This window comes from Podarcis melisellensis (assembly GCF_964234715.1).
Source record: "Podarcis melisellensis genome assembly, chromosome: 11".
NCBI classification, from domain to species: Eukaryota; Metazoa; Chordata; class Lepidosauria; order Squamata; family Lacertidae; genus Podarcis; species Podarcis melisellensis.
The window spans coordinates 6,823,917-6,845,204 of NC_138543.1; the positions used below are offsets into that span (position 1 = coordinate 6,823,917).

At 44.6% G+C, this 21,288-nt stretch overlaps 1 protein-coding gene across 2 annotated transcripts in view; it reads right to left on the reverse strand.

Annotated features, from left to right (window-relative positions):
* Window positions 1-15,935, reverse strand: part of SLC28A3 (solute carrier family 28 member 3) — a 50,784-nt gene extending 34,849 nt beyond the window's left edge. For both annotated transcript variants that reach the window (XM_081930582.1, XM_081930581.1), the window contains exons 1-4: window positions 15,764-15,935; window positions 5,204-5,296; window positions 3,418-3,500; window positions 2,628-2,719 (exon numbers count right to left, since the gene is read on the reverse strand). In XM_081930582.1, the coding sequence (XP_081786708.1) occupies window positions 2,628-2,719; window positions 3,418-3,500; window positions 5,204-5,296; window positions 15,764-15,823 (328 nt within the window). In that variant the 5' untranslated portion in view covers window positions 15,824-15,935. The remainder of the gene's footprint in view (window positions 1-2,627; window positions 2,720-3,417; window positions 3,501-5,203; window positions 5,297-15,763) is intronic.
* Between the last annotated feature and the right edge of the window lie 5,353 nt (window positions 15,936-21,288).

Sequence of the window (21,288 nt, forward strand, 5' to 3'; positions counted from 1 at the left end):
CAGGAGCAGGGACCGAGCAACGGGAGCTCACCCCGTCACGGGGATTCGAACCGCCAACCTTCTGAGCGGCAAGTCCTAGACTCTGGGGTTTAACCCACAGCACCACCCGCATCCTAGGTTGGTCCAGGGTAGGTTCAGTCATTTGAATGGAAGCTATTTTAAGGTTCATGGAAGAGCTTTGGAAGAACCAGAGGCTCTAATGAAAGAAAAGCCATGACTTAGCAAAGCCAGTCTTTATTCTGTAATATAATGTGATCATTTAAGACAAAATTGGCTCCCATTGAGGGACTTTCATGATTTGGTAAAATGGATACATTATTGGCTCATTTCCTCCCATGGTATATTTAAATGAGGAAGTCTCTGCGATCACCAGTAAAATAAGACCTGTGTTTCTCCTTTGCACACAAGCGCCCAAGTCCCTCAGACAACAGCAGAAGTGATTATGAAAAGGAACCAATTATTTAGAGAGGCCTTTTCACATATTTTTCTCACTATTTGCCCCATAGCCTGTGTTATGCAAATAGCTAGAGACATGGAAACCGAATCCTTAAATATTAGCTCCCATGGTAAAAAATAAAAATAAATAAAGTGTGCTTTGTTTTGCACTGTGAGGCAAGTGCCTACATGTGGGGTAATGTGAGATTAATGCATGGCGTTTCTGCAATCCTCTCTTCGTTGTGTTTTCGTTAAAGATTAAGGTGGGAAGAACCACCTTTCTGATCCAAGAGCAAAAGGTAGGAATGAACAGCCAGCTTTGATAACTTCATTTTACAACTTACAGTGTGAACACGTATTTGCTCCAGGAGAATTATTACAAAAAGGGGTTTACAAAACAATATTGCTGAAACATACCGTATTTTTCGCTCTATTGGATGCACTGGACCATAGGAGGGGGAGAATAAGAATTTTTTTTTTCTCCTGTTCTCCCCCTCTAAAACAAGGTGCATTCAAGAGCAGGTTGGGGAACAGCACAAAGGCTGAGTGCAGCCTTGCCACTGCCCCCCGAGCTTGTGGGGCTGGCGGTGGGGGGAAGTGCTGCTTTCCTCCACTGCCAGCCTCAAAGATCCCTCACGCTTTTGGAGTGCAGCTGCACTCCAAAGGCTTGAGGCTTCAGGGACATCCTTTGTAGCCTCTGCAGGGCACCCCGCTGCCCTGCGGAGGCTTTGCGCAGCCATCCCGAAGCTAGAACTGATTCGGGCTGTAAGCTGCTATCCGCAAGCCTTTGGAGCCTGGCGGGAACTCCCGCGGGCTCCAAAGGCTTGCGGATAGCTTCCTGAAGCCTGGAGAGCGAGAGGGGTCGTGCGCACCTATGTCTCTCGCTCTCCAGGCTTCAGCGAAAACCTGCATTTGCTCCATAGGATGCACACACATTTCCCCTTCATTTTTGGAGGGGAAAAAGTGTGTCCTATAGAGCGAAAAATATGGTAAGTTCATTTACCTATCATGATCTCAATGCCAGTATGGCTTCATGTTGAGTTAAAATCATTACAAACCAACTGTGCTTCTGAATGCATGAACATTTGGGGGTTGACCTCTGCTGAGTCAGAACCATTGGTCCTTGTAGCTCAATATTGTCTACTCAGACTGGCAATGGGTCTCCAGCGTCTTAGACAGCAGACATTCCCAGCCCTACTAGAGAGAACATGAATTGAACCTGGAATCGTCTGCATGCAAAGCAGGTGCCCTAACAATGATTCTCAAAATGTGGGAGGTTCAGGGAGCCAACAAGTTTTTCCAGTGAGCTTTTGGGGTAATTTAGATAATTTAGGTTGAAATCCTGTACACACTTGGGAGCAAATCCCATCAACAGGACTTCTGAATAGATATGTGTAGGGTCACACTGTAGTAAGTTTAGAAGTAGGTGGCAGTCTCTTGAAATCTTACAAAGAGATTTCAAAGAATCAAAGCATTTGTACAGTAGGAAGGGACCACAAGGATCATCAAGAAGTTCAACCCCCTGCAATGCCAGAATATTTTGCCCAATGTGGGACTCAAACCCATGATCCTGAGATTAAGATTCTCATGCTCTACCAACTGAGCTATACTGAAAAGATGTATATCACATCAAGCCAATTTGGTGCAGTGGTTAGAGTGTTGGACTAGGACAGAGATGGGGAACCTGTGGCTCTCCAGATGTTGTTGATGTCCAACTCTCTTCAGTCCTGATCTTTGACCATGCTGGCTGGAACTCGTGGGACTCTAGACTAGGTCTATCTCTGGATTAGGATCTGGGAGACCAGGGTTCAAAACCTCATTCAGTGATGAAACTCACTGGGTGAGCTTGGGCCAGCTGCAGTCCCTTAGCCCAACCTACCTCACAAGGTTGTTGTGAGAATAAAATGAGGGTGGGGGAGAACCATGCATACCACCTTGATCTCCTTGGAAGACAGGTAGGGTATAAATGTAATAATAATGATGATGATGATGATGTAAGCGTACATCATATCTTTCCCTCTGTAGATCCTAAAATAAGTAGCACTACTATTCCACATGATATGCAATCAAATAATTTTCAGTTGCTGTCTAATAAGGTTGTTCCATTTTGTGTAATTAATTTCAGACACACACACATCCAAACTCTCTATACAACTAAGAGATTGTCATTTTCTGTGATGTCCAGTAAATACCTGCTATTAGTATTCCATAAATAACATATCGAATTCTGGTTTTATGTTTCCTGAAAAAGTGTAAGGCTGAATCGTATTTCTTTTCAAAACACCTAGAACGACAAAAGAGGGTGGAGGTAAGCAAACAAAATTGAAGACAAACAGAGGAATAGGAATACCGAACTGAAGCAGGCTACTCTCCAAGTAGCCCAAAAGGAAGCAGACTGGACCCAAAGCTCTGGACCCATTTCACAGATTTGTAAGGTGCTGTCTGCAGAGTAGAGTCACTCAAAAACGTATTGGCACACTGATTCTCAGCCTTTTATCCAGACAGGCAGGAAACCTTATTACAGTTCAAGGACACATTCCAGCCCGCAGTGAGGGTTTGTGGTCTGGAGATTGGAGAGAGTCCCAAGGACTAGAAAGGAAGTCCCGGAGGGCTGCATTTGGTCCTGAGTTTCCCCATCCCCTGATCTCTGACACTCTGTATAAAATATGGGGCCTTAAATGCTGGAAGTTCTGGCTTTGGGGAAGTCCTTTTCTCTCCAAGTCTCTTCCTCCCAAAATTTTGTTAGAATAAAATGGGGCAGCCCTGTATACATCCCTCTGTGTTACTTAGAGGAAAGAAACAATAACAGTTTTGGCTGAAGTTCAAGGTCAAGTGATGATCTCTGGAATAGGCTTCTGCACATCAGTGACACCTTTGGAATTACGGTGTTGAATGTTGATTTGGCAAACAGAACACATCTATGTGGTGACATTTCACTTCAAGAGGAAAGTGGTAGTGGGAAATTCGGAATGATTTTTTTACCCTTTGCACCCAGAGTCCTTGTTTTCTCCTGAGTCATGTTTGTCCACTTCCTGGTCACCTTCAATACTGATGTCTGTGTCAAGCTGGATGGGTCGGGGGAGGTGGGAAGAAACAGAGAAGAATCCTGAACATGTCACCCTCAGCTACTGTTTCTTGCAAAATTGAGTGCACAATCTGAAGGATAATTACCATGCAATCCATATCCAAGAGGTGAAAATTAAGATTTGTCTGCTTAAAGATGGAAAATCGGGTCCTCCCTTAAAGAGGGCACATACTGCGGTGAGACCTGGACAACCGACACTCTGTGTTGTGGGTGGGAACATTTGGTCAGCCACAACACCTGACTGATAGGTCCCTCGAAGCTGGGTACAATCTGGCCAATGGGACGCAGTCCAAATGGCTCGAGGGACCTATTTATGCCCATGCACATGACCCAGAGCTTCCTCTTTCGGCGTGTGCATTGGAACACCCGCCCACCTTTCCCTACTTTTAGAGCTTGTTGCGTTTGACCTTGCTATGCCGTCGTGTGTTGTCTGTCGTTGGGACAGGGGCAGGGCAGGAATTTTCCCCACTTGGCTGATTGGCTGGTGCCATTTGGGTTTTGCCTGCTGCGTAGCAAATTGTCACAACTTGTAAGGTTGTGGATAGGCTCTGGTGGGAGAACACTCTTGCCATCCCTATGTGAAGGGTATTCCATTAGAGGAATCAAGGGGCTTAATGGTTTGGTCAACCCTGTGAGGGGGTTGTGCCCGTGCCTGAGTCCAGGGGGGCATTTAGGTGGCGGAGATAGCCTGTTCCGGCTTTCCGCCTATCCAGGTGTTCACCCTTGGCTGACCTATGCTGGTGCCCTGGGTCAGCGCTACCTGCAACGGTGCAGGGAGCTAGTCGAACCAGAGCCTATGCAACCACTCACTTGCTGTAATCAATAAAGTTGTGGCCTAAATTCTGCCAAAAACCAAACCAAAATTTTGAGTCATGTGTGCATTTATTTAGGGGGGCAGTTTCTGGGTCTGAACACACAAACAAATGAAATTCTCTTCCATTCTTTCCTGCAGGCCAGTCCCAGGCATCTACCTCTGCTGACATATATGACCTTAAGCTAGCCTAACACTGTGGGTTTAGGGCTGCTATATTAAAAACACCATCACCTTTAAGTGTTATTTTAAAAAGGAAAAGAAAGCAGTAGGGGATCAGAATCATGATCACAGGAAGAGTTTCCCCTTGCACCGTGGTCCAAATGAAAATTCTCCCCCCAACAGCAATTGCAAGATGGAAGTTGTGTGTGAGTGTTGTCAGGACTGTGGGGCAGGTGGAAATGGGTAAACTCCTCCTGGCCCCACCCATTTTTAAAAAAAATCCAGATTTTTTAACACTGCTTCCCCCAGCCTGGTGTCCTCCAGATGTTGCTGAACTTGGAGGCAGATTTAAGGAGGGGGGTACAACTGGTTCACCTGCACTGAGGGCCAAGCCAGGAGGGTGTCGCAGAGGACACTGCAACAATAACTGAGAATGAGATGTGAGAGGAGGGGGCACATCGGATTTTGGTGTTGCACAGGGCACCACTGAAATCTGAAAGCCCAAAGCCTGCCACTGCTGGACCAAGACTCCTATCAACCCTGACTTGGCCATGCTGGCTGGGGCTGATGAACGTTGGAGTCTAACAACATCTGGAAGAAACCACATTGAGGAAGTCTGCTATAACAAGAAGCGTAGCTTGGCCCTTAGCTTGGTTGGTATTCAGATTCAGAAGTGCTTGTAGTAAGTGGGTGAAATAAGTAGTTCTTACCTGGTTAGGATTGAGGGGGTTGCCTTTTTCCACGTTCCTGTGTCTCATTGCTATATCATTCTTTTTGTTTGTATCATCACTTTCGATTTCCTCCTAAAAGGCACAACAATTGAAAATGGAGGATTTGTTCTGATTGGAAGTTAATAACAAACCTTTATCAGCCCATTGGACAACAACAGTGAGGACATCCCCACTTCAATGCCTTAATAAGAAGATAGCAGAGTTAAAGAGAGACAATAGACACTTTCAGACATTCATCCTCAGTGAAACACCATACTTGTCTACGTGAGAGCCTGCAGTTGTATTGTCTGTTATTACAACGTTCAAGTGAGCTCTTGTAGGGCATAGAATAGACAGTGCTGTTGACCCTCTGCTACTCATCTACACAGCTTGACCTTCTAAAAAGGGTGATTGTGAATTTTGGTGAGCAGGTTGTTGTTGTTTCAATTTATATACTGCCCTATACCTGGAGGTTTCAAACAGCATTATAGGAACCATGGGAGCACCTAATGGATGAAGCGGGAGCTGCAGAATTAAGGATTCCTAGTATTTAGTACTGACTTCATAGTATTCTGGTCCAGTTTAATTCAGTTTCCCCATGACCCATCTCAAAGATTTATTAGTTGTCCCACAACAGGCGTCTAGACTGTCCACAAAAAATACTGAACTAAACTGTGGGAGAGATAAGGAACCTGTGTTGTTGGACTCTTAAGAGCCCCAGTCAGCATGGCTAATAGTCAGCGATGATAAGAATTGTAGTCCCAACATCATCTGGAAGGCCACAAGTCCCCATCCCTGTGTTAATGTCTGTTAATGTCTACATAACTGCTGTTAAAGGCACAACTCCCATGGTTGTTTGGAAAGTTGGCAGCTGTACCAGATTCCAAATAGGCCAGAGCTCATATGCATATAATATTTTACTGACATAAATTTTGACTGATGCAATTTCCCCCCGTTTCTCATAGTTCTTCACAAGTGGGTAAAGCTATACTTGTAAACTTAGATACTAAAACCCTGAACTACATAGTATCTGGCAGCTGTTTAAAGTTTAGTCTTAGATTGTGGGCTTGTGTAGTCTAAACAATCTTGTGGTTTTGTTATATGTTGCCCTTTGGTTATGATTTCTCCTTGCTTACAATGTTTTTTCAAAACCTGTGGTCTCCAATTCACTGTAAAGATCACGCTAGCAATTTTGCCTAGAGCTTTTGTGGAACCAGAACATTTGGAAGGGACGCCTTCTTATCTGGCTAATGGGAGTTGTAGTCTGGAGCGCACCAGGTTTGTGAAAGCTGCAATCGGGTGACCATAAAAGAACAAAGGAAGGTGATGTTCTTCTTCCATTTCATCATATAGAGCAATTTCAACAGATGCCGCTGTTTGTCACATCTGCATGATGAGTTGTGCCTGCCGAAATGTCCAACACGACACAACTGGTCAAGGTATAGGAGCCCTGCTCTCCTTTGTTTTTGATCACACTTCTCAGCAAAGACGGGTCCTAGACATAACCAGGCAATGCTTGGAGTCCTTGGTGCTTCTTTAGAATCCCTCTTTGTGACTGAAATGAGTCAGTTCTCTGTTCTGGATCAAGGCCATGAAAAGAAGCACTGCTTCCTTGGACCCAATCCGCCATTGTCATAATGGCAGCATGATTATAGGTCTGACTTCACTGCTATGCCATATGCAAATACTTTTTCTTTCTATCCCGAGGGCAGGAGTGGCTCCTGAATCATCTGCTCTGACATGGCCATCAGGAAATGAAAATATAAAGTTCTTAATGAAAACAGATCCTGCCCAAGTTAAAGAAACTGCTTGTGTCAGATGCATGTTTTAAGATAATTGCATGCCACTCGTCATGTAGGCAGGTATGCAAAAATGATACAGAAACAAAAAGGGAAGGGATCACCTAAGGTTCATGGATATGAATATCTGAGAGGTTTTTTTGGGCTAGTACACACCGGTGGCTTAAAATGCAGCAAGGTGTAGTACTTTCCCTGTGCTGCATTTTGTTAAAACCATTTCAAGTAAAATTTTTATGTTGCTGTATACATCAGAGGGAAGAAGGATGTCTTCGCCTGATGTGCATTACCACAGATGTCACAAATGTACGCACCTCAGCTTAACTGTGTCAGTTTGCATTTATTGGTGCAGAAAGTGTTGATCTGATGTGTAGAGTTTCTTCCCCCTATTCTACTTAATTCAAGAGGGTTCTGGAAGCTTCTCTGTGTGAAAGAAGCAAACAGAAGTTTCCTGATGTTTGGGTTATTCCTTCTGGGAAGCTGAGTACAGCTGATTTAAACTGGTTCTGTTTTGTCTTTCTGCCTTTCTTCTTCTTCTTTGGCGATCACCCGTAGCCGAGTAAGATTGTCTTCCATAAACACGGTTTTAACAATGAGTCCGTAAGTGACTGTGGAGGCCAATTCTGGACCCACACGTCTTTCCACAGTGGGGACATTGGTTCCCAGGCTGGAGTTGATCACGGTGTGGATTTGCCAAGTGTGCCTTCCTCTTAGCACGTTTCTCCCTTGCGTTCTGAATTCGAGTCTTCAAAGTCCATGACACCTTTGGTACTATAATAAGAGGCCAGAAGGAGCATGGCTTTCACACTTTCTCTTTCTGTCTCTTGTTCTGGTGTGGTGTTCTGTACATAGTATGCTATATGCTTATTATAAGTAACTTGTAAGTTTAAGTTAAGTCTGCTGCAACTGGATTTCTTATGGAGAGTGCCAATCCTGATCGTATTGGATTTGTGACCATTATGCTCATTTGCCTTCAGTAGCAGTAAAGCTTTGCTGGATGGAATACAATTGCCTCTGGTCTATTTTGGGGGGTCCTGCAATGTGTTTAAGTTTTCACTCTGCTAACTATACATTGGAATCTACTCTGGATCACTATTGAGTAGACTTCCAATTGACAAACTGCAGCTTACATTTTCAATGCAGATGGAAGCTTGTTTGAGGGGGGAAATGCCAAACAGCAGCATTTGTCAAGAAACTACTGGATAGGTATGAATTGTGACTAATGCGCTGCTTGCTCAGCTTCGAACAATAGCAGTGGGGGCACACTGGAGCCAAGGTAAACAGTAAAGTGTACACAGCTTGGCTTTTACTGAAGAGGTTCCTGGTTCAGAGTTCAGGCCAAAGCATATTGCCATCATCCTGCCTCAGCTGTAGGATACAGGAGAGCAATTCTGAGCCCTTTAGAGATGCTCATTCAGGTTCAATGAATTCTGTTCTTTGGGCAACCATCTCCACCTCTGACCTACTTGTTAGAAAGTCTCTATAGAGCCTTCTCTGTGCACACTTGCATTTGTGTGAAGAGCCTCTTAGGCTGTACTGTTTAAATGAGGGATGAAACCTGCCACTGCGGAGGTTGCTGTCATCCCTAACCATTGGCCATGCTGGCTGGGGCTGAGGATAGGCTTGGGGAGTACAGCAACATCTTGAGGGTCACGGCTTCACCAACTCTGCCTTAAATGTACAACAAATGCATAAAAGCAAAACAAAAGCATTGAAGATACTACCCAAATAGGCAGAGTGATTCACGGGCTCATTTAAAGCACATTTGATCTGGAATTAATTGATATTGTTATAATTTGGGTATTATTGAGAGAATATTGGAAAACTAATAAAACTTATTTGAAAAGAAAGCACATTTGAAGCATGTTCTTTCCCTCAAAGAATTCTAAGCACTGTGCTTTATCCCTCAGAGTCACAATTCCCAGCAACACTTATCTGTGTGTGTTTGTGTACAAGGGCGGAGGAAGGGGTTGCTGTGGATGCGGTCCGCCCCAGATGTCACCACTGAGGGGGGGGGGGTGACAAAATGCAGGGTGGCAGTCATGGTGGGAAATGCGGCGCACCAGAGCCATGCATCTCTCCTGGGAGAGATGCGGTGGCTTGGGTGCGCCAAGGCTCCGCACTGCCCAGACAGTCCGCCCCCTACCTCCCCCCAGTTGTAGGGCAGCTGAGTGGGAGGAGGCAGGCAGACTCCAGAGGCCCCGCAGTGCACCCCACCCCTATGGGTGACTTGCCCCAAGCGCCCGAGCTGCTTCCTCCGCCGCTGTTTGTGTGTGCGTTTAATATGTTTTATAGGTACAGTGTAAACCCAGTGTAAACCACGATGCGGGTGGCACTGTGGGTTAAACCACAGAGCCTAGGGCTTGCCGATAAGAAGGTCGGGGGTTCGAATCCCCGCGACGGGGTGAGCTCCCGTTGCTTGGTCCCTGCTCCTGCCAACCTAGCAGTACGAAAGCACGTCAAAGGGCAAGTAGATAAATAGGTACCGCTCCAGCGGGAAGGTAAACGGCGTTTCCGTGCGCTGCTCTGGTTCACCAGAAGAGGCTTAGTCATGCTGGCCACATGACCTGGAAGCTGTATGCCGGCTTCCTTGGCCAATAAAGCGAGATGAGCACCGCAACCCCAGAGTCGGCCATGACTGTACCTAATGGTCAGGGGTCCCTTTACCTTTAAACCCAGCCTAAGTTTCTGACTCTGGATCAGGGATGGGAAATTGGACCTGGCCCCTCCCTGGCAGGTGGATGTGTTTGCACAGCTGTTTTGCTCCCTTATTGACTGTCCCCCCACCTGCTAAATTTTAACCGTCCACTCTGATAATGCTGATCATGTTTGTCTGGATAGAGGATATAGAGGGTTGTATGAGTGTGTGTAGGAACTGGCCTGCTGTTCAAAGGTAAAATACACGTTCATTGTTCTGCCCATGTTTGCCTCTGCTCCTGCCCATCACTGGCATTTGACCCCCAGGAAAATTGCCCAGAAGGAAATGCAGTTCTTTGTCTGTGAAAAACAAACAAACAACCCTTATCTTTGATGTAGTCAGAAACCACTCTTTGCTTAATTGTACGCTGTGCTTTGGATTATGAGGCTTTAACATTCAGGAGGTTGACATTAGTCCAGGATTTGTTTTATGGGCGGTCCTATTTTGGCATCAGAGTTTAAACCAGAGAAACGTGTATTTCCTCAAGAGATTTGCATTGCCCAGTTGCTGACGGGAAAGGCACGTTTGTGAAAGAAGCCACAGTTCCGCATAGCAGAGCGCAGTGACTAAGTATGAAGTGTAAAAAAACACACACTACAATCTCCACTTGAAATTTCACTTCTGGTGTGAGCTTCCTGCATGGTCTTAGGCAAGTCCCTATTTGAAAAATAATTACTTATTTACTCAAGTATTCCACTCCAGCCTTTCTGTGTCACTTTTGTGAGTCAAAGGCAGCTCACGGAAACGATTTGTTTAGAAAGAAAAAGAACAATGAATACTATTATATCACAAGAGCAAAATCCACTGAGAAATTATCCCTCACAAACCCCATTTGAAATGAATGAAGAACCTCTTACTGGAATGTTCAAATATCTGCTATGCCCTAAGGGAAAGTCATGCTGGAAAGTCTCCATATTTCATGTCTGTATGCCTTCAGAATGTTGGAAATGACATAGAAATAATAGAATGAATAGTGTCTGTAATGCTTCAAAAGCACACAAAACCTGCTCTGTGAGAGATGAGCTAGGGGACATGAAGAACAGGTGTGTACACCATGGGAAAAATTACTTATCATATATATTACCAGTGAGAACATTCTCTAAGAGCTGAACCTTAAGTAACCAGAACAGTATGACAGTATGATACATACGCAAGAAGAAAGGTATAACCAGGTTTAGGGGAATGCCAGCTTGGCATCAAATCTCCAAAGTAGCTTACTTAAAGGACTGCTTTCGTCTTCTTGGGCTCTCAGGGTTGGATTCAACTAAGTTGTCACATGCATGGAACAAGGTCTGCCCATGCAATGAGACTCCCACCCCCAATGCACCTCACCCCTTAAACCTGCACTGGGTGCTTGGAAGGATTCCCGAAACAGGTTTAGGGTGTGTGCATGTGATACAAGGGAGGAGGAGAAGGGAGGAAAGTGGACCATGTTGCCTGAGTCTTCTGTGCATTCATCCCTTACATAGAGCTGCATTGAATTTCACACCTAGAATTGCTGTGGATAACAACCCCCTGGCCCAAATTCTCCATTCTCTTTGAGGCATTATAGGTGTTCGCATCTTCTGTGGCTGTAGCTTCCTCATTCCCTATTCTGCCCCAGGACTGTAGGTCTTCTCACTGTTTCAGAGCAGAGGGGGAGAATTCAGATGCAAGAGCCTTTCCTACTACAGTGGTACCTCGGGTTAAGTACTTAATTCGTTCCGGAGGTCCGTTCTTAACCTGAAACAGTTCTTAACCTGAAGCACCACTTTAGCTAATGGGGCCTTCTGCTGCTGCCGCGCCGCCGGAGCCCGATTTCTGTTCTTATCCTGAAGCAAAGTTCTTAACCTGAAGCACTATTACTGGGTTAGCGGAGTCTGTAACCTGAAGCGTATGTAACCCAAGGTACCACTGTACTGTCAACTTTCAGTAACTCTCTCTCTCTCTGGGTATCTGTGTTTGAGAACCTGTTGCTGTGCAGAAATGAGTGTGTGAAGCTTTTCTTGGCTTGGAGCTAAAGCAATTAACCACTTGTTAATTGCTGATTGTCTTAGAAAAGCCCTTTCCAAACATAGAGGGAGGGAGGGAACAAAGACTGTCACTGCAAGGCCACTCCCATTAGTAGCCTAGAAAGCATTCCTATTACAGTATGACCTTTTGACCATTAGGAAGTAGATAGCTGTATGTAAGCAGTTGATATAAGCTGATAATTCACTTATTTACACTCTAGAATGAATGAATGATGCTCTTTGTTTAAGCTTAATGATTAAACTGTTAGTGCATCCCTAAGGTGTGAAACTTGGGTCTAAACACAGCAGGAAACGGGAAGTCTGTGATTGGCTAACTCCATATTTTTTAAAAGTTAAAGTAGCTACAAGGCATCCCAGTTTTGATCACTGACACTGGGAGATGGGGTAAAGGTAAAGGGACCCCTGACCATTAGGGCCAGTCATGACCGACTCTGGGGTTGCGGCGCTCATCTCGCTTTATTGGCCGAGGGAGCCGGCGTACAGCTTCCGGGTCATGTGGCCAGCAGGACTAAGCTGCTTCTGGCAAACCAGAGCAGTGCACGGAAACACCGTTTACCTTCCCACCAGAGCGGTACCTATTTATCTACTTGCACTTTGATGTGCTTTTGAACTGCTAGGTTGGCAGGAGCAGGGACCGAGCAACGGGAGCTCACCCCGTCATGGGGATTCGAACCGCCGACCTTCTGATCGGCAAGCCCTAGGCTCTGTGGTTTAACCCACAGAGCCACCCGTGTCCCATTATTTAACATAAGGAGCCACTATCCATCTCACAACCTGCAATAGAAAATATGCAGGTGCAATAGGTTCCTGATTAATCTCCTTTCCAGGGATGGGTTCAGTGGACGCTGGTTCATTAGGACGAAAGTGGCAGTGCCCCATCACCAACAGCTTGCCTCCAGCTAGCCCCTTACCTCCATGCCTTCTTACTCACAACTGGCTGCCAGGGTGACCCTGGGTGTCAGGCCTCCTCTCACTGTTGCCTGTGTTGAACTCAGCAGCAGTGGCATAGTGTGGGTTGTCAGCACCCGGGGCAAGGCAAGTAATTAGCGCCCCCTAACCCATGGATTTGTGCCCCCTAACCCCTGGATTTGCCCCCCCTAACCCTAACCCCCAGATGTTGCGCCCGGTGCGGCCGGCCCCCCCCGCACCCCCCACACTACGCCACTGCTCAGCAGGGAGGGGAAGAAAACCAGTGCTTCCCCCCCTAAAAGAATGTTTAGGCTCAGGGGTACTCTCATTTCCCCCCTCATATTGAAACACTGCCCCTCAATGAGGCCAAACTTAGACTCACAAAATGTTCAGGGGTATGCGTACCCCCAGGAAAAAAAGCACTCGACAAAACCATGATTAGTTTTGGAAAATCCTTTGGTAATCCTCATAGAACTCTAGCCCAATGGTTGCCATTAATTTAATTCTGAATTGATTTTAGAATGAATTGATTTTAGAATGTATTTCAATTAATTGATCGTGATTTTATGTAACCTGTGTTACTTTTACTGTTGTTAGCCGCTCTGAGCCCAGCTTCAGCTGGGGAGGGTGGGATATAAATAAAATTTTATTATTTTTTTATTATAGTTGCCTCTGCCTCATTGGCTCTGGATTCCCAGGCTGTTGGTCTTCATGTCTTCTACCCTACGAGCTAAAATGGACACCTCCCAGTGCTGAGTGGAGCTAATAGCTCTGGGGCAGAGGTAAGAGTAAGACTGGAATAACATTTTTCGGGAAGACTTGAGCAGTGCTACCACTTCAATCAAAGTCAGAGCCTCTCATGTCTGCTTCAGTTTTTAAAGAAGTAATTCTAAAGTACATTTGTTCCAGTTAGTCCTTCAGATCTGTACAGTGGTACTTCGGGTTAAGTGCTTAATTCATTCTGGAGGTCCGTACTTAACCTGAAACTGTTCTTAACCTGAAGCACCGCTTTAGCTAATGGGGCCTCCTGCTGCTGGAGCACGATTTCTGTTCTTAACCTGAAGCACTATTTCTGGGTTAGCGGAGTCTGTAACCTGAAGCGTATGTAACCTGAGGCGTATGTAACCTGAGGTACCACTGTAGTCTGTAACCTGAAGCGTATGTAACCTGAGGTACCACTGTAGTCTAAATTCAGTGTTCCCTACCCAGGTTCCCTAAGCACATGAGAAGGAATACTCCCCTTACTTCAGCTGGACCTGGGAACAGCCCTTTGAGCTAAGGTTTCCATCAACCAGCGACAAACTTTCTCATTTGTTAGATTTCCAGTTCTTCCGTTGAATGATATGCTCTCAGCGACTGTGATTAATGTGTCATGCTTAATTACCTCACTGGGCTTGCCCCATGTGCGGCACTCCCCTAGTTCTCAGCATAGCTGTCAATGTTTCCCATATTTAAAGGGAAATTCCCTTATTCCAAATAGGATTCCTCGCAAGAAAAGGGAAAAGTTGACAGCTATGGGTCTCAGGTTGGGGCTCTGAAATATGGGATACTCCTGACTTGGTAAACCTAGAGAGGATTATGTCCTGATATGTACTACAAACTATTAGAAAATAATCCATTTTACATTGGGGTTTTTTTTAATGGCATATTGCTGCTACATTAAAGATAGCATACTTTTGAGGAAATAGGGGGGGGGGGTAAGGAATGATGGGTTTATTTAAAAAGCAGGTTCCGATCCTTGCATCTTGGAATGTTAAATCCCAAAATGCTTTACAACCGTTTGTATTTCTTCTCACTGTTATGAAGGGTTGTACCCATTTGGTTTATTTATTTAACAAAATTTGCATACTGCTTAATCATAAAGCCTGTTTTTTAAATAGGCAATTGTTCCTGGCTTCTCTTTCCTCTTAGAGCTCAACCTGGCTCATTCTCTGACCATGCAGATTATAGTATAGCTGGATAAAAGGGGAAGGAAAACCACATCCTTCCTTCTTATGCCTTCCTATCTGCCAGTCACCCCTGGTTTACACTGATGGGCTGCAGCTGTTTGCAGTTTCAGACAAGGCCTTTGCTGTTCCTACTCAGAGATGCCAGGAATTGAACCTGGACCTATGGGGTGCAAAGCAGTTGCATTGTTACTGAACTCTACGGTCCAGGCTATGGCTATTTCCCTTGACTGGGGAGCAGCTCTACCTGGGGGAGAAATGGGTGTACCCTATCTCTACCTTCGTAGGATCATGTAACCACTTTCCTCCCTCTCCACACTTCATCTTCATCACAACCCCATGAGGGGTAGGTTAGGCTGAGAGGTGGCGACTGCCTTGTTTGTGGTCACCCACAGAACTCCATGGTCCATAGTCTGGCACTCTAACCACTTTAGGTAAAGGTAAAGGGACCCCTGACCATTAGGTCCAGTCGTGGCCGACTCTGGGGTTGCAATGCTCATCTGCCTTTATTGGCCGAGGGAGCCGGCGTACAGCTTCTGGATCATGTGGCCAGCATGACTAAGCCGCTTCTGGCGAATCAGAGCAGTGCACAGAAATGCTGTTACCTTCCCGCCGGAGTGGTACCTATTTATCTACTTGCAATTTGAATCTACTTGCACTTTGACGTGCTTTCAAACTGCTAGGTTGGCAGGAGCAGGGACCGAGCAACGGGAGCTCACCCCATCGTGGGGATTCGAACCGCCGACCTTCTGATCGGTAAGTCCTAGGCTCTGTGGTTTAAACCCACAGCGCCACCCTAACCACTTTACCACACTACCAAAGCAGCCATGGAGCCAAAATGACCATGATAATTTGCTGAGCACAATTTCAGTCAGTGAAAGGTAGCAGGAGGCAGGAGAATGTTTAAAATCTGTAAGCAAAACGAGCAAGGCTCCAAAGTTAAAACAAAAAAACAAACATGCCAAGAATTTTTCTGTCTGCTGTAGTGATACAGTAGGTGACAAAGAAAGCAGTGACTGAAGCCTCTGTTCACAATGCCCCAATTGTATTCAACCTTTTGGTCAAGAGCACAGGTAGGATACATTTTGGCAGGTGTACCAGGGATTGCAAAATCCTTTGTCCCTGTTGATCAGATAAGCTCCCTAAAACCATGCTGTGCCATTTTAGCCTTCCACAGAATGAAAACCTTTTCATCTTACCTCAAATGCAGGGTTCCTGTAGCTGTTGGCAAAACTCCCATTTCCTTCCCGTATAGCCATTTGTTTCTTCAGGTAGAGCAAAGCTGCTGTTGTTGCTTTTTTTTTTTTTTAAAAAAAAAAACTTCTCAAAGCTGTGGCTGTGGTCCTATGCAGCCACCAACCATATCAAGTTAAGCTGTGTGTACAGTAGCTCTTCTTACTACTAGAAGTTTACCTGACTGTAGCCACTCCCAGGGTTCTTATGCTGAATTCATTGCTCCACCTTCCTGTGTCTCTGAGGAGTCACTCACACCAACCAGTGTGAAAACCCAAGCTTGTGAAACTTTTGAGATGATGATTAACACATGGCTTTGAACCCAAAAGAGTTTCATATGATTGTTAAATCATTACCCCTTGATAGCCAGGGTTGTAGGTCCCCAGGAAACATTCCATTATGAGCTCCAAAATAAACTGAATACTTGGAATTTTGCTTAGGAGTTCCCGGTGAGAGGGGTTATGGTGAATATATGCTAAGCTAGAGTCACTGAATTGGGGTGGATGATGACGACGACGACGACGACAACAACAACAACATATTTCCTACCCACCCTTCACTACCAGGTTCAATAGCAGGTTCCAACCCTAATCTGTGGGTTGCCATCCGATTGGATTTTATTCTGATCCTGATCTGATTTTAGGATGTACTTTAATTGATTGCCTGATTTTATGTTAATGTGTTATACATTTGATGTTAGCCGCTCTGAGCCTGGTTTGGGCTGGAAAGGGCGGGCTATTATTATTATTATTATTATTATTAACATTTTAGAAAACATTTTAGAAAAACAATATTAAAATAAGTTAAAACAAATTACAGTCAAGAAAATAGGGTGGGTTCTAAAATATGTCTCCAGTGTCAAAGGCAGGCTAATGAGGTACATTTTCAGCATGTGACAAAAACCCAAATAATGAAGGTGCCAGACACACCTCTGTGGGATGGGCTGCCCCAGAGAATGCCCACTCTCAGGCTGCCATCTCCAGAACCTCTTGAGGGTGGTGGAACTACCAAGAGGAACCCCTATACCTACCTGAACACTCAACAAAGTCTGTAGGCACATGTGAGGCTCTGATATGCACTTTCTTGGAGTTTCATACACGCAGAGGTTTCTCTATATGCTTCAGTGTTGGCATCTGCCCAGTGCACAAATGCAGAGGTACCCTGTGCATGTAGAAGACCCACAAAGTGTGGCTCCACAGCTGATTACAAAGCAGATGTTGGGGGAAGCATAGTTAAGCTTCTATTTGTGCATTTTTGCACCATATACAGTGGTACCTCTGGTTAAGTACTTAATTTGTTCCGCAGGTCCGTACTTAACTTGAAACTGTTCTTAACCTGAAGCACCACCTTAGCTAATGGGGCCTCCTGCTGCCGCCGTGCCGCCAGAGCACAATTTCTGTTCTCATCCTGAAGCAAAGTTCTTAACCTGAAGCACTATTTCTGGGTTAGCGGAGTCTGTAACCTGAAGTGTATGTAACCTGAAGCGTATGTAACCTGAAGCATATGTAACCCCAGGTACCACTGTATTATGTACTTCTATCAATCAGCATAAACTGTGGGAAACATACATAGGATTGTCACCAATGGAGTATAAAAATGTTTAATATTTACAATATTCTTTTCTACCTCTAAAAATTCAGTGCTAAGAACAATAAATGTGTACAACATACTAAAACTTGTCAAACTTGAGATGGATCCTTTACTATTTGAATTAACAATAAAGTGTCTTGTGGCATCTTAAAGGCTAAGACATTTTTATGGCATAAGGTTTTGCAGATGGAGGTTCAGTTCATCAGATGCATGAAATACTATTATGAGTTGCAGGTTTATATACACAGGGCTGGGAGGACGATCGTAAACCAAGAAGGGGAAAAAATGGAGAAAAGTACACACAGTGACGTTTTAAAGCAATTATTAACACTGGCCATTTGTACATACACAGAGAACCAGCTGTAATAATTAACACAAACAACCAATTAACACATGTGGTGTGAAAAAAAATCCATTGTGATGATTCAATCCACAAGAGGGAACATTACAATTTCTAACAAATTTTAATTCAGCAGTTTCATGCTGCAGTTTCCCTTTGAAGTTTTTTTATACAATGGGTTACAGGGTGCCCTATGAGGCTGAAACAGTCAAATCCCAGATTTGCACCCATTTATTCCTTTGCATAGAAGCTAGCCTATTTTCCCTGTGAACCATGCAAAATTACATATTGCATATATTGCATTGGAAAATGAGCAGCTGAATAATCCCCTGATGTTGGGGATGATATAATTAGTAGTGTTTCCAGAGTAGAAATGGGGGAAGCATTGACGTCTATATCTGCCACAGGCGCTGGTACCTGTGCCCTTATCTCTGTCATGTGCCTTTTTGTTACTGGTGAGTAACTGTTTTGTGTTGGGAGGTTGCCTATAAGCAAGTACAGGCCTGCCGCCTAAGGTGTGTGAGAGGGCAAATGTCATTGTCTTGGCTTGTGGCAATATTGAAAAAAGGATTAAGGGAACATTTCAACCTCCCAAGACACACTGTCAGTAACCTTAAGGTGGCTGTACTGGAGCAAAGAAACTTCAAGGGGAAACTGCCGTTGCAAAGGCACACACCATAACACACTTGAGCAATATTTAGCTATCAAAACAACAGCCAAGTTCCAGTAACAGAAACTATGCTTCTCTCTGGAAGACCATTCGAAACAAACAGAAAGCCTTATATTCTGTTATGAAGGTGAAATAAAAAAAAATAAGGTCATATATGTGTATGTATGTGTGTATATATATATATATATATTTGCTTTCGTAGATTTTCACGGGTACAGGAATGCAGGTTTTGGTGTCCTCGGGTGTCTTCCCGTGTAAAAGTTGGGGTGTCTAGGCGACGTTTCGACGAGGTCTCACTCGTCATCTTCAGGCTGGTGCTTTCGGCTTCTTGTTACTGGAACAGAGCAGGATCTCAGTGTTTGAGTTCCTATAAATACTGTTGAGGGGGTGTGGTGTATAGCCTCCAATGTTCTGGGCAGAGAGGAAGTTCCCAGGCTAGTGTGCCTTTTCTTCTTTTGTTCCTTAATTACTTGAGGGATATCCTGAGTGATTTCTTGAGTGATATCCTGAGTACCACTTAGGTGGGTCATTAGGTGTGGATTAGACACAAAGACTTTAGCAACTAATCCACACCTAATGACCCACCTAAGTGGTACTCAGGATATCACTCAAGAAATCACTCAGGATATCCCTCAAGTAATTAAGGAACAAAAGAAGAAAAGGCACACTAGCCTGGGAACTTCCTCTCTGCCCAGAACATTGGAGGCTATACACCACACCCCCTCAACAGTATTTATAGGAACTCAAACACTGAGATCCTGCTCTGTTCCAGTAACAAGAAGCCGAAAGCACCAGCCTGAAGATGACGAGTGAGACCTCGTCGAAACGTCGCCTAGACACCCCAACTTTTACACGGGAAGACACCCGAGGACACCAAAACCTGCATATATATATATATATATATATATATGCTTTCGTAGATTTTCACGGGTACAGGAATGCAGGTTTTGGTGTCCTCGGGTGTCTTCCCGTGTAAAAGTTGGGGTGTCTAGGCGACGTTTCGAAAGCACCAGCCTGAAGATGACGAGTGAGACCTCGTCGAAACGTCGCCTAGACACCCCAACTTTTACATGGGAAGACACCCGAGGACACCAAAACCTGCATATATATATATATATATATATATATGTTCATAACTGCATATATAAACCACATGTCTGAAACCCCACAGAAAAAGTCCTGAAACCATTTTGTCCCTCCCAAATTGACCTCAGATATTTCTCTGCAAAGTCAAGGAAAATGGAAAAGCCTCCCCATTGCCTTTTCGTTCACAAATCCTGTCTTAAGGGCATGTCTGTGTATGAATAGGGTGAGCCTGTGACCTGGCTCAGGAACTAAGTATTTGTCATTACAAAAGACTGGCCAGGCTCCCCAGGGTATCCAGTCAAGTGACCATTAATAGGTAACCTGCCAGACAGGAGATAAACAACGCACTCAGATTTCTGTTGTAGACCGCCTTTTCTGTGATGTAGGTATGATGTTTGTGGGGGGTGGTCTTGAGTTACACCCCTTCTGTGATGTATGTATGATATATGGAGGGGTGGTCTTGAGCTCCAGGGAAGGCAATTTAAAATGTCTATATAAGGGCGGACATACCTTGGTTCTGGGTCCTCCTCCTTTCCTGCGTGTGGGGGGAGCACCCTGTTGCAACAGTTCAATAAAGATCAGGCCTACAAGCTGCTTTGCTTCACAATATTCTCTGGTTGGCCTCTGTTATTTTCTCCGACCGATGGAGAACCTACAAAGGACTCTGTAAGGGCTCTTGTGTTCCCCATAAGAGAATAAGGGCAGATTTTTGTTTATTACAAGGAATTTAGAGAGACCTTGCTAGAGAGCATTTCCTAGGGCTTCAGGGTGATGGCTAGAAAGACCTAGTCTGCCTTGCAAAGCCTTGTTCTTACGTCTAATGTGTGCATGTTTGTGGGGGAGGCTTTGTGGCTTTGAGCTGGCTATCCTTCCATAGAGTTCAATGCTTCCACTTGTGACTACAGTACTATTCACATACTAAAAGAAGCAATACCAGCGAAACACTGTAATGGTAAGGAAATTCTGTTGATATCATGAAACACAAGTCCTCGTGAACAGTTACAATAGTTGTGTGCTCCTTTACGGCTGCTGGCTTGTGGCCACGCAGTCATTTCCTGGTGTATAGTAATAGGTGTGATTCTTGCTAATGAACGCTTTGGTGCTTGATTATGCAACTATTCCAGAATGAGTCATGCTAAGGTCACAACTTTCATCTGAAGTTGTAACTGTGTGTCTTCGATACCATCAAGAAGCAAAGGGCAAGCAGATCAAGGCCCAGGGCATAGATGCTTTTAATATATATATTAAAAGAGAGAGAGAGAGAGAGAGAGAGAGAGAGAGAGAGAGAGAGAGAGAAAGAAATAGCAACCCACAGCAGCTAGGAGTGGTGCAGAATGCACACTATGTACACTAAGATGTTGTGAATCTGTGTCTTGCTAATACTCAGACTCATACAGAATATGCCGCAAAGTGACTAGATGAAGGACATGGAACATTAACCGCTGTGCAGGTGTCCTTTTCAGTAAAGTAAAGGTGGCAGCTTGACTTAACAGTGTCTTTAATGAGTGGGCAGCATGGTAAAAACAAGGAACGATAACTTTGTCTTAAATTTAGGCTCAGAGGGAATCAAAGCACATATTACATGGAGTTCTGCTATTCTTTCCTCCGTATGTTTTTTTAAAAAATAGATCAATTTATTTTAACCATTAACAAAACCAAAAGGCTATAAGCGGGGAGTCTGTTTTGCAGCATGTACAAGACATACATGTGATGGTTGAGATTAGAAAAATACAACAGCTTTCTTCCAACCTTTGATTACTTTGGAGTTTTTCAAAAAGGCTTCTTGCTCAGCTTTCACCCTGATT